Source organism: Schistocerca gregaria, chromosome 7 (assembly GCF_023897955.1).
Source record: "Schistocerca gregaria isolate iqSchGreg1 chromosome 7, iqSchGreg1.2, whole genome shotgun sequence".
NCBI classification, from domain to species: Eukaryota; Metazoa; Arthropoda; class Insecta; order Orthoptera; family Acrididae; genus Schistocerca; species Schistocerca gregaria.
Window position 1 is genome coordinate 252,341,922 of NC_064926.1, and position 13,037 is coordinate 252,354,958.

General features: G+C 38.5%; 1 protein-coding gene across 1 annotated transcript in view; it reads left to right on the forward strand.

The window, feature by feature from the left end:
• The window catches only part of LOC126281630 (furin-like protease 2), a 1,081,207-nt gene that overhangs the window by 1,043,015 nt on the left and 25,155 nt on the right, over window positions 1-13,037 (forward strand). Inside the window, exon 16 of the mRNA XM_049980754.1 lies at window positions 607-763. Within this exon, the coding sequence (XP_049836711.1) occupies window positions 607-763 (157 nt within the window). The remainder of the gene's footprint in view (window positions 1-606; window positions 764-13,037) is intronic.

A 13,037-nucleotide genomic window follows, 5' to 3' on the forward strand; every position in this document is an offset into this window, starting at 1 on the left:
TAAGAAATATTGTACGACTACAGAATATTTTAAATATATATTAAAAATTTTGCTTTCACATTTGTGATTTTTTTTTTTTTTCATGATCTCTGTACTAGAAATATCTTTCCTTCTGCAAGAGACTGTCAATGCTCATTCTGCAGCTATAAATTACCTGTGCTATCTCTGGATGACATAATATGTATGTCAAAATGTATTTACAGCAACTGATCTTCTGAACTAGAATTGCACAACAGACCTACCTGTTACTCCATGCAGAAGTTGGAGTAAGTGAGGCATTCTCTCAGACTGTTCGCATATTGTGTAAATAGCCTGTAAAAATAGAAATGGTTTGGGTTTTTATGCAACACTGTTAGTTTGTGGAAGACATACTGTGTGTGAAAGTAGTATCTGTGTTTTCATATTACTTAATTTACATCAACTGTGCATCAGTGCTAATTAGGCTGTACAAACAGCATGAATTATCAGTTCACATTCACTGCTTTTTTATGTTGTGACATCTGTATGTGGAAGTTTAGTGTCAAAAATTTCACTGAAAAATGAGAAGTATGACTGGACATTATTTTTAATGGATGTTGATGTACAAAAGTCTCTCTTCAATTTTAGATGCTGAACAAAACACATGTGTACCATGTGAACCAAATTGTGGTAGTTGTCAGGATCGGCCAGATCATTGCACAAGTTGTGACCACCACCTGGTGCTATACAAAAACAAATGCTATGCTGCCTGTCCTATTTATACATATGAAATGGAAGATTACACGTAAGTACTGATCTGTAGCCTGTTTAAGATGACCACTGTGAATACTTCCAGAACTTAAGAGCGTTTCAGCTATGCACTTATCAATGATTAAATTGCCTTACTTTAAAAGTAATTTTGTCACTAACTTGTGTTACCATCATAAAAAACTTCTATTAATTTTTGTTTCTATTAGTTAGCTACATGTTCACAATAAGGAAAGCTGTATAGTGAACTATTTGGTAGTGTTCACTGAGCTACTTCCATAAAAAATAAAAAAAAGCTGAAAGTAATCAATAAACTGTTTTGTATGTTTGTGTGGCAGGTAGTAGCCATAAACAAGACACTTCTCAAACATACATTTTCCTGTCTTCACAAATGGCTTACTTTTCATTATAAAGGAATTATTTGTGTCATCTTAAAATAGCTCTGATTTGTCATTGTGACTAATACTCACGTCCAGATATCGCATGTTGCATTGACCATTTTTTATTTTGTTTGGTTTTTACTGTCTTACACTGTGCACTGGTAGGCACATAAATTGCTGTAGTTGTCAAGTTAACACTTCCTTGTTCATAATAGTCATAGTTGAAACCTGACTGTGCCTACTTTGTAATTAGGGAAATGCCTAATGTTCCCAAGATGAGGAGATCACTAAGGCTGAAGTGTGAGTAATTTGGGCTGCTGTCTCCTTGTGGTACATGGCAGTATCTCTGAACCTGGAATATAATATTGCAGTTGTATTTAAGTTCCTTGTATTTAGAACTGTCACATTTAGGCAGTTATTGTTGTCATGAAGCTAAATACAGCCTCCTCTTCCTCTAAAACACAAGATAGCCTTTAATGGGCTTACTAGACATAGGGATGCTCATACAAAAACCTGTTACTCTTTCACAGTAATTTTACAGACATTAAATGTTCTGACTAGTATTGTATCATTGGCTTAATTAAAAAATCAGGCGTCGGGTTTGCTGGTCTTGCTGCTTGTACAGTAAAAGCAGCTGAAGCTATCTTGTCTCCTTAAAAAAGTCTGTTTTTATCTGGATTCTTCAGTGGTTTAGCATTAGGCAGAGGTTGATCTGATGGTTGGTGTATTACATTGTTGAGTATAAGTTTTTTGTTAATGTTTCTTCTGGATCATGCCATAAGCTGCCATCACACAGTATTAACTATTGCTGTGAGTTAATAATTGCTTAGTGAGACATTGAGACATTAATCTACAAACTTTATTTATAGGCTTGAAGAAAAAGGATATTTCAGTTAAATGAAATATACAATCACATTAAGTGTACTTCCCATACTAATTACAGCTGTGAGTAGGTGGCGTAACCATCTGTCACTCATTAATGTTCATCCAGTCTCATTTTTGTGATGGCAGACAATTAGAATGAGCAGTTCCTTCAAAATAACATTTCGGCTAATTCCTATGATACTACCTTTAACATAGGCCATAATATATTTGCAAAAATGTAGTCATAACCTGTAACAGATATAAATACAGAACAGTAATTATGATAAGAAAGTGAAAAATAAGGTACATAATTTTAGGGTGCAAATCTAATTCTTAACTGAAGGATAGAGAAGTGTGAGAACTATCGGCAATCAGCTTAGCAGCCCATGCATGCAAGTTGCTGACAGGGATAATATGCAGAGGAATGGAAAAGAAAACTGAGGATGTGTTGGATGACAATCAGTTTTGCTTTAGGAAAGGTAAAGGCAAGAGAGAGGCAGGTGGATGAAATTGTGCTTCATGGTGGAAACAAAGCTGAAGAAAAATTAAGAAATATTCATAGAGTTTGTCAACCTAGATAAAGCTCTCCATGACATAAAATGGTGCAAGATGTTCAAAATTCTGAGAAAAGTAGGAGGTAGCTGTAGTGGATGTCAGGTAATGTACAATATGTGCAAGAACCAAGAGGGAACAATGTCAGAAGGCCAAGAACGAAGTGCTGAGATTAAAAATGGTGAGAGATGGGGATGTGTTTCACTTCTACTTTTCAGTCTGTAAATAAGAAGCAATGATGCAACAAAAGTAAGGTTCAAAGTGCTGTTGAATGGAATAAACAATATAATGAGTACAGAATGTGAATTGAGAATAAACAAGAAAAAAAAAGACAAGTAGCGGAAATGAGAATAGCAAGAAGCCTAACATAAAACTAGGTAACCATGGAGTAGATGAAGTTAAGGAATTCTGCTACCTTGGACAAAGCAAAGAGAGCATGAAAACAGTATAACATTGGCAAAGAGAGCATTCTGGGCCAAGAGAAGTTAAATGTTATCAAACATAGGCCTCTGTTTGAGGAAGAAATTTCTGAGAAAGTACTTCGTTTGGAGCACAGCATTATATATAGTAAATCACAGGCAGTGGGAAAACTGGAACAGGGGAGAATGAAAGTGTTTGGGATGTGGCATTACAGAAGAATGTTGAAAATCAGGTGGAGGGATAAGATAAGGAGTGAGAAAGTTCTTCATAGAATCAGTGGAGAAGAGAACATATGGGAAACACTGACGAGGAGGTGCAGGATGGTAGATCATATGTTAAAACATCAGGGAATAATCTCCATAGTACTAGAGGGAACTGTAGAGTGTAAAAACTGTAGGGGAAGACACAGAATGGAATACATCTAACCAATTACTGAGGACATAGGCTAAAAGTGCAAAAGGTATGTGCTTCATTGGTGACTGCAGTTTGGTCTGTTAGCTATAGTGGAGACTAAGTAAAATATTGTATTAAAAGGGGGTTTCCCTAGGCCCATCATCTTATTTTTCATGTCCTGAATATATTAATATTTAATGTTTTCACACCTACATTATGCAGTGCTCATTGTGGCACATAGTGGCATTGAGCAGATTTTAAACTTGAACGTTTTATGTGCATGTAAGTATATTAATACTGTAAAGAGATGCATGTCTGTACACAAGCAGCATTAAGACTTTATGGGAGCCTTCATATTTTATGAAGTAACAGCTTTTTTCATGAGATGAGAAAACATTTTATTTTCCAAGCACAGCTCAAAAACTAACAAGAATAAACAACTCGTAACCAAGCCGATTAAGGCAAAGATAAATATCTATCAGCTGCAGCTTTCACCCGCTGTTTTTGGCGCAGTGGATAAATGATGTCGCCACATCAGCCCCCCTCCTTTTGAAACCGGGTGCACCAGGTATGTGGGGAAACTTGCACTTGATTTTTCTACCAGATCTCGTGAAAACATCTGGTGCAGGCAATGGCTGCTCCTGTTCTGCACTTGCTGCTTCGTTGTCCTCTTCTGAAACCGAGGGCTCGGGGAGACTATCTGCTGTTTCTTGGGCCTCCACATTTGAGGGTGATTTTGCAGACCAAGGAAGGAGTGTACCCTCTTCGGTGTAAGCAGGTTTAAGCTGCTCAATTGAGACTGTCTCATCTTTACCTTTCTTATTGATTTTGAAGATGTGGCTTCCTCTTGTGATTGCCCTGAATGGTCTAGAGTAAGGCGAAACAAGTGGCGGGCGCACTGTATCATCCCTAAGCCACACGTGGGACGTTGCTTGCATGTCTTTATGTACAAGCACTCTCCAGTCTCCATGTCTGACAGGGTTAGTGGGTTTGATGTTTCTCATTCTAACGCTGAGTTGTCTCGCGAATTGCGTGTATAGCTCAGGGGCGAACGGCTGTGTAGATGATGTAACAATAAATTCTCCAGGAACCCTCAGTTGCTCGCCATAAACGAATTCTGTGGAAGAGCATTGTAAGTCCTCCTTCACGGCTGTTCTCAATCCGAGTAGGATCAGCAGTAGTGCTTCAGGCCATGAAGTGGAACTACACATTAATGCAGCTTTGAGTGTCCGGTGTAATCGTTCCACCATTCCATTACTAGATGGATGATAGCTTGTGGTGCGTAGGTGGTTGCACCCGCACAGTAGCAAAAGTTCATTAAGAACTTGGCTTTCAAACTGCCTTCCGCGATCTGTTATGTTTTGCGGAACGCCAATCCTGGAGAACCATGAATGCAACAGTGCTTTTGCAACCGACTCCGCAGAAATGTCGTGTATTACAACTACTTCTGGCCACCTGGTAAAACAATCAATGATTGTGAGCAGATAGTGTTGTTCTGAAGAGCATGATAGCGGGCCCACAATGTCCACATGTATATGTGAAAATCTTGCAGATGGCATCGGGAAGTCAGCAATAGGTGCAAAGACATGTCTGCTGATTTTATTACGCTGGCATGTTACACATGCACGCGCCCATGCACGTCAATGTTTTTGTATTCCAGGCCGCACTACTTTGGAGGAAACTAACTTGGCTGTAGCTCGTACTCCTGGATGTGATAGGCTATGTAGTGCATTATAAATCTCGCGACGATATTGTTCTGTTATGTAAGGTCGCTCCTTTACTTTTGCTACATCACACCAAATTCCGTCTGGAACATTAGGGACAGACACAAGTCTGAGCTGCAGCGCAGTTCTCTGTTCCTCTATTAGATGGTGCAAGAAAGGATCTTCTCGTTGTTTAGATGCTAACTCAGTCCAGCAAATTGAATTTAAACTGGCACAATTCCTAGACAGGCAATCTGCAACCAGGTTGTCTTTTCCTGAAATGTGACACGTGTCAGTTGTGAGCTGTGCAATGTATTTGACTTGCCTGCCCTGATGTGGTGAATTGAGCTCTGTGTCTCGTTGAAATATAGCTACTAATGGCTTGTGATCGGTAAAAATTGCAACGTGCCTCCCTTCGGCAGACGTGCGAAAATGTTTTATGGCTAAGTAAATAGCAAGCAACTCACGGTCAATAGCACTCCATTTTTACTGCTGTCGAGTCAGGTTTTTAGACAAAAATGCGAGCGGCTGCCATCTGCCATCAACTTCTTGCTGTAGCGCTGCACCCACTGCTGTTTGGCTCGCATCAACCATGAGCACTAAAGGAGCGTTCAATCTTGGATGTCCCAGTTGTGTTGCCCGAGAAAGACATTTCTTTAAGTCATGGAAAGCTGCTTCTGCATCTGGACTCCATGGAATTTTACGATTTCCTGTTGTATTTTTACCTTCAAGTAACGTTGTGAGTGGCTCTTGGGCGGCAGCTAATTTAGGTAAGTGACGTCTGTAATAGTTGAGCATGCCTAAAAATCTGCGAAGTCCTTTGTAAGTTGTGGGAAGGGGCATCTGTTGTACTGCTTCAACCCGCTCAGGCAAAGGTGACAGGCCTGCTGTTGAAACCAAATATCCCAGGAACTTAACCTTGCGTTTTCCAAACATGCACTTTGTTTCATTAATAATTATGCCATACTCTGTCAGACGGCGGAAAAGCTGCCGCAGATGTTCGATATGCTGATATACAGAACCAGAGAATACTAAAATGTCGTCCATATAACAAAATATGAATGGTAATTCTCGAAGCACCTCATGCATGAATCTTTGCCATGTTTGGGCAGCGTTTCTGAGAACAAACGGCATAAAATTGTACTCAAACAGACTGAATGGTGTGATAACTGCTGCTTTTTTAATGTCAGATGGAGCCATGGGAATCTGGGAAAATGCTTTGGCGCAATCAATCACACTAAATATTTTGGCATTGCTAATTGTACTGTTAAAATCAGTCACATTGGGTACTGGGTAGTGGTCGGGAATTGTGCGGGCATTGAGTACCCTGTAGTCACCACATACTCTCCATGAATTGTCTTGTTTATGGACCATGTGAATTGGAGATGCCCATGAACTATCGGAACTACTTACAATACCTGTTTTTAGAAGTCTGTCGAACTCGGCTCTCGCCGCGAGCAGCTTCTCTGGAGGCAGACGCCGCGGGTGTAAGGCAACAGGTTGACCTTGTCATGCTGATGTGGTGTTAAGTATTGTGTCTGCATTTCCTGGTTGTGTTGAGGGGTTCGGTAAGTGCTGGAAAGTCTTGAAGCAGTTTATGAAAAAGTGATTCCTCCGACAGCGCTCTGATATTGCCTACAGTATACAAATCGTTAAGACTGTCGGGGTATCTTCTTGCGTGATGCACACGTGTGCACCCCGCTTAGTTGCGGGTACGAATTCATATCACAATATCCTGACGCGGATGACGCGGTAGAGGAGCCGGAAATCTTTTGTTGCGGAAAGACATGGGCACATCGCACTACACTTGAACCAACGTGGAAGACGCAGTAGGCAATATCCCTTCTGTGGGAACTGTCACCAAATGCCGGTTAAGCAGGTCGGGCATAAGTCTGTAGCTCCGTAAAAAGTCCGCTCCAATTATAGGACTCTGCACATCAGCAACCACAAAAGTCCATTTTGGATGGAAGTTGGAATTCAGATGTAATGCCAACTGTTTCTCACCATAGGTAGATATTCTGGAATTGTTTGCCGCTGTCAGCACATGTTGCGTTGTTGTCGTGAGTATATCACCTCTCTTCCTTGGATAAACACTGACTTCTGAACATGTGTCAATCAGAAACTTCTCATCTGAAGAGAGGTCAAACACGAACAATCGGTGTGATTGGTTGACTGCAGATACTGTGGCATTTTCACTTCTTTGAATCATGCTTTGACTCCGGCACCTATGTTGTTGTTGACGAACATTAGCGCCCTTTAACACCCGCCTTTTAAGTTTGGGTAGCTGCAGGGTTGAATACCTTGACGGGCAGTGTTACCGAAGTGTCTGTGGTACCAGCACCATTGATCTGTCAAATCCTGTTGGATAGCATTTCTTCATCTTTTCCAACTGCGACTTCGTAGCTGCTGGTGGTGTGAAGTTACTTGCACGTTGAGTTTTGCCACTTGTGCTGCCAGTTGATGTATGGTGGGTTCGGTCGATGAGCACTGCTGTTGGGGAGTATTATTGCATGTTCCTGGCTCACTGATGTCAGATTCCAACACGCTACATGTTCTTGGGCCTCTATCCTGGCTGTAGTATAATTCAGAGCACGCAGAAACCTCGGTTAAGGTGTTTGCGATGGTGTCTGCCTTTTTTGCTAAGACTTGCAATGGTAAGTCTGTTTCTGCTGCAATGACGGCACAGATGTTGGCAGGAAGTTTATGAAGCCATATTAGACGTAAAGACTCTTCAGGTAGGAGTTCCAGGCCGGCTAATGTACGTAAGTCTTTGAGTACTTGTGACGGAGTCTTGTCGCCCAAATCTTCATATGCAAAAAATTTTTGTAGTCACAAATCTGGTGACAACGTATAATGCTGTATGAGAGCTTCCTTTAGCACAAATTAATTTTGTTGTGACAAGGTTTCTTCTACTTGCTCTATCACTTCTAAATTTAGATGTGAAACCACTATATTAAATTTGTCAATGTTGTTAGACACCCCACGCTGCCGAAATGTGCATTCAGCCTGCGTAAACCAAAGCTGGGGGCGCGTCGGCCAGAACGTGGAAAGCTTAACATTTCCGTGTTGCTCGTAGGTACTCCCATCTTTTGCGTTAACATCTGTCGTTACGCTTTGTGGCGAATCAAAGAGCGTGGACCGCGAACCTTGGTCGAACAGACTGTAGTCTTCAATCTTGATTCCACTGCCCCATGCTTTTGTCTCTGAATTCATAATTCTCGTCGGTATATGTTTTCTTTATGCTTCTGCGACGATTTTTCGGGGTCACCACTATGGGAGCCTTTATATTTTATGAAGTAACAGCTTTTTTCATGAGATGAAAATCATTTTATTTTCCAAGCACAGATCAAAAACTAACACGAATAAACAACTCCTAACAAAGCCGACTATGGCAAAGATAAATATCTATCAGCTGCAGCTTTCACCCGCTATTTTTGGTGCAGTGGATAAATGACGTCGCCACAACTTCATTCACTGGTTAACTTTCATAGCATTATCATCATCTAGTCAAACATAATTGAGCCATATTGATGAATCATTGTCATCTTGTATCACTAATTTTTCAACATTATAAGCATCATACACTCATCGTAGTTAACTAGTATGACTTAATTTTCACCAGATTATCATAATACTATGGAAACTAGTTGTCGAGTGAAATAAAGTTGTACATAAACTTCCAGGTGGTCAAGTCTTCCGTTTTCTAATACTTACAAGCTGAGGAGCACCACCTGCACACACTATACCAGTATTAATATCAGTTAATGTTGCAGAAGTAGTTCATAAATTATTTATAAGTAAAGTAACAATGTACCAAATAGCAGAGGCATTGAGCTGTTGACAGGCCGTAAACGAGATTGAATACATTGCTAGCTTTCGGGTGAATACTTTTTAAGATGTAGGATTCTTCATAAAGTTATCAGAATTTTCAGTCTCGTTTATTTGCCTGTCAGAGACTCAATGCCTCTACTATTTGGAGATTTGTTACCTCTAGTCCTAAATCATTTACATTCTGAGAGAACTTTCCATAGTATATTTACGAAACAAGTTCCATGTGCATTATGTTGATCAGGCTTGCTATGTTTGACTCTCTTCAGGTTGACGCTGCAAGCATTGTGGGCTACTTAATGTATTCCACTACAACAAAACCAACTTAACTTCTCTATTATTTAGTTGGTTGCCTTGATCCAGTATGCTCTTGAGAATCATCATCTACAGGACAATAATCATGTACAAGAAGTTAGAACAGATGAATCTTCATGGCTATCTTTGATGTGTTTTCCACCAGATTTTGTCTTTTTTATTGGCTAGCATGTGTATTCATGAACTCCAAAATACAGTTCAGTACAAAACATGGTAAAATAATTTTATACTGTAGAAATGATACCATGTAACACCTTCAGCTGCTGCTGAAAGTGTTCTACAATTTGCTATTGGTTTCAGTCAAATACCATTATCCACCACCTGTTACACAGACATTCTGGATACTGGAAAATTTCAAGTTGAAAAGGACATTTTGAAATTGTGGTGAAAATACAAACAATATTTAAAGTTTTAGTTTAATATTAATTTTGGTATATTTTGTGTTGGTAGTGCTCTTCATCTTCTAGGATTTAAAAAAGGAAGACTTGACCTCCTGGAAGTTGCTGCACAACTTTATTTCATTCAGAAACTATTTCAGTAGTATTATGATAATCTGGTAAAAATAATTAAGACATACTGGTTAACTACAGCCTGCAAACAATTCAAAATAAAAAGTATCAGATAAGTAGGAGAAAAATAGAATTAATAAAAGAAGATCTAAAACCAGAAATGAAAATATGTGGTCTTACAATGTGCCACTCAAATAGCCAACAAGATTAGATAAATATTTTATGAAACAGGAGTAAAATATTTTTGTGACTGAGATTACAGTTCAGTCCAATTCAGAGCATAAGTCTGAATCAATATCCCACTACCACCATTCAGGCTGCAGTGCAGTTGTTGCAGTATATATTATATTGGACAAACCATCATAAAAATACGTACACAACACAAACAACATTTTAAAATCAATGAATGCAATCTGTTGATGTTTACTGCACACTTAAGAGATGCAAAACACAAAGCATATACAGTTGATATTAGTGTTGTTGTTTTACGAAAGACAGGGAAAGGTGAAGTACATGGATCTTCTGTAATAGCATGAAATTTTTTTTCATCATCATACTAAAGAATCAAATTCTATTTTGAGCAGATGAATTAAACTGAAAACAATATCACAAATTTCTGAGATATGTTGTTACTAAGATACTTCTAGAATTATGGCCAGTTGATTAGAATTAAGTCTGCACAATTTTTGAGTTATTGATATTTTATGCTAAATAATGTTAATGATTCTTTGATGTTATACAGGATGTACATAAACTCTGGGAACTCTTTCAGTTACTAACCAAATATTCTACACATATCATACATATGTCATTTTGAACAGAAACCCTGAAAGTTTTGTGTGTGTGTGTGTGTGTGTGTGTGTGTGTGTGTGTGTGTGTGTACCGCCACAGTGTAGTTTGGTAATTTGCCAATAGTCAGTGCTAGTTGCAAAAATGGAGAGTTTAGGTGCAGAGCGAGCTGTTTCATAAAATGGTCTCCCTGATCACCAGACCTCACTCCATGTGATTTTTTTCTGTGGGGTGACACATCAAAGATCTGGTGTGTGTGCCACCTACCACATGATGTAACAGAGCTCCGGGAGAGGGTAAGGGAAGCGACTGCCACAGTTGACGATCCCATGCTGGGACGGGTATGGCAAGAATTAGATTACCGCATTGATGTCTGCTGGGTCACTCGTGGTTACAACTTGGGCTGTTAACAAGAAATTGTTGTATTGTCTGCAGTTCTGAAATAATCTTTTCACCTGAAACTTTCCATATCCACTACATGTGTACAACAGGTGCTCGTTGCACATTCAAGAGCACTTTTAGCAGCAGTTTGTGGGCTCGTGATACCATTTCTACAATTTGTCAGAGCTGAGAAAAACAATCAACAAAAAATATTTTACAATTTTATAGATTAGAAGTATTTGATTTGATTTGCTTTTTTATTGGTCCATTTTTATCATATAGCACAAATTGTACAATTGATATTGGACAGGTCAAAGATACGTTGCAATAATACATAGTATTAGCAATTAAAATTAGGTACCTACAACAATTAATTTTGGTATTTGTTCACAAATTCTCTGACAGAATAGAAACAGTTCTTTGTTGGAAATGCCTTTAGTTTAGCTTTAAATATGGGATGAGTAGTATTTTTTATTTCCTCTGGTATCTTATTGTTTAGTATTACACCAATGTTAATTATGCTTCTCTGATAGGTGGTTGTTCTGTGATATTTTTGATGTGTATCTGATTCCCTTCTGGTTCTATAGTTGTGTACACTTTTGTTCTGTAGCAGTTCGCCTGTTTTCGGGAGGTAGTCCCTAGTGAACAAGATAGTTTCATAAATGAATAAACTTGGAACATTTAGGACACCAAGCTCAGTAAAATGGGATTTACAGGACTCCATCTTTTTAAGGCCACAGATTATTCTTAAAGCTCTTTTTTGCATTCTAAAAACTTTAACACTGTGAGTTGAGTATCCTCAGAAAATGATACCATATCGGATTAGTGAGTGGAACTGTGCATAGTATGCCTGCGGTACTGTTGTTTTGCTTGTTGTAGCCTTTAAAATTCTTAGGCCATATCACACAGATAATAGTTTTATATACAACTTATTCATATGTGTGTCGCACTGTAAGTCTTGCTGAACCCAAAGACCCAAGAATTTTGTGACACTTACATTTTCTAGGGGATCATTTTTTAATTGGGCTTGAATAGACATTTGATTAGTTGGAGGAATTAAATGAAAATCAACACACACAGTTTTTTTTAGTATTTATAATGAGTTTGTTTTTTGTGAACTGCTCAGAAAGTCTTTTCATAGAACTTTCTGCTGTGGACTGCAAAGTTTCTGGACTGGATCCAGTGAGCAATATGCTGGTGTCATCGGCAAACAGGATAGTTTTTGTGGGACTCATATATTCAACTAAGTCGTTCACATAAATCAAGAAGAGTTGTGGACCATATTTTATTGGTAATTCCCTAGAAAGAAAGGAGTTGTTTCTTGTTTTATTCATTTTGTTGAATTCATACTGAAGTGATACTTTCTGCCTGTGGTTTTTTATGTATGAACACAACCAGCTATGTGCTACACCTCTTACTTCTCGTCTTTCTAATTTTTCGAGCAGAATGTTAAGGTCCAGGACGTCGAAGGCTTTTGATAGATCTAGAAAAATACCTGCAGCTAATTTATGTTGATCAAGGGATTTTAAAATGCAGTCTAAGAATTCCAAAATTGCTGTCTGTGTAGATTTAGACTTTCTAAAACCATGTTGGTATAGGTGCATATGTATTTATGAATCTTAAAAGCCTGTCATAAAAGAGTTTCTCTAGAATTTTTGGGAAGGAACTTAACTGTGACACGGGTTGGTAGTTTGATATTTTTTCAGAAGAACCTTTTTTTAGCAGTGGTGAAACTTTTGCTATTTTAAAAATATCTGGAAATATAGCAGTTTTTAAAGAGAGGTTGAAAATTTTTGCCAAGCGGTTTGCTATGTGGTGAGCACATGCTTTTAATATGAAATCAGGTACTTCATCAAGACCACTTGACTTTTATTGCTTAATTATTTAATTTTACTTATTATTTCATTGGGGTTTGTTTCATACACATACATAGAAGCAGTTGAGATCACTGACTTGTGGAGAAACTTGGGACTGGTCCATGACAGTGTAATTGAATGAGGTCTTCAGCTAGTGAGGTGAAGTATTCATTGAATTTTTCCACAACTGAATTTGGGTCTGTGACTTTTGAGCCTTCTAGTGTTAATGATACATTCTTTTTCTGTGACACTGAACTAAAAGTTTCTTTCTTTATAACTCTCCATGTGGATCTCATTTTGTTAGATGAGTTTCTTATCAAA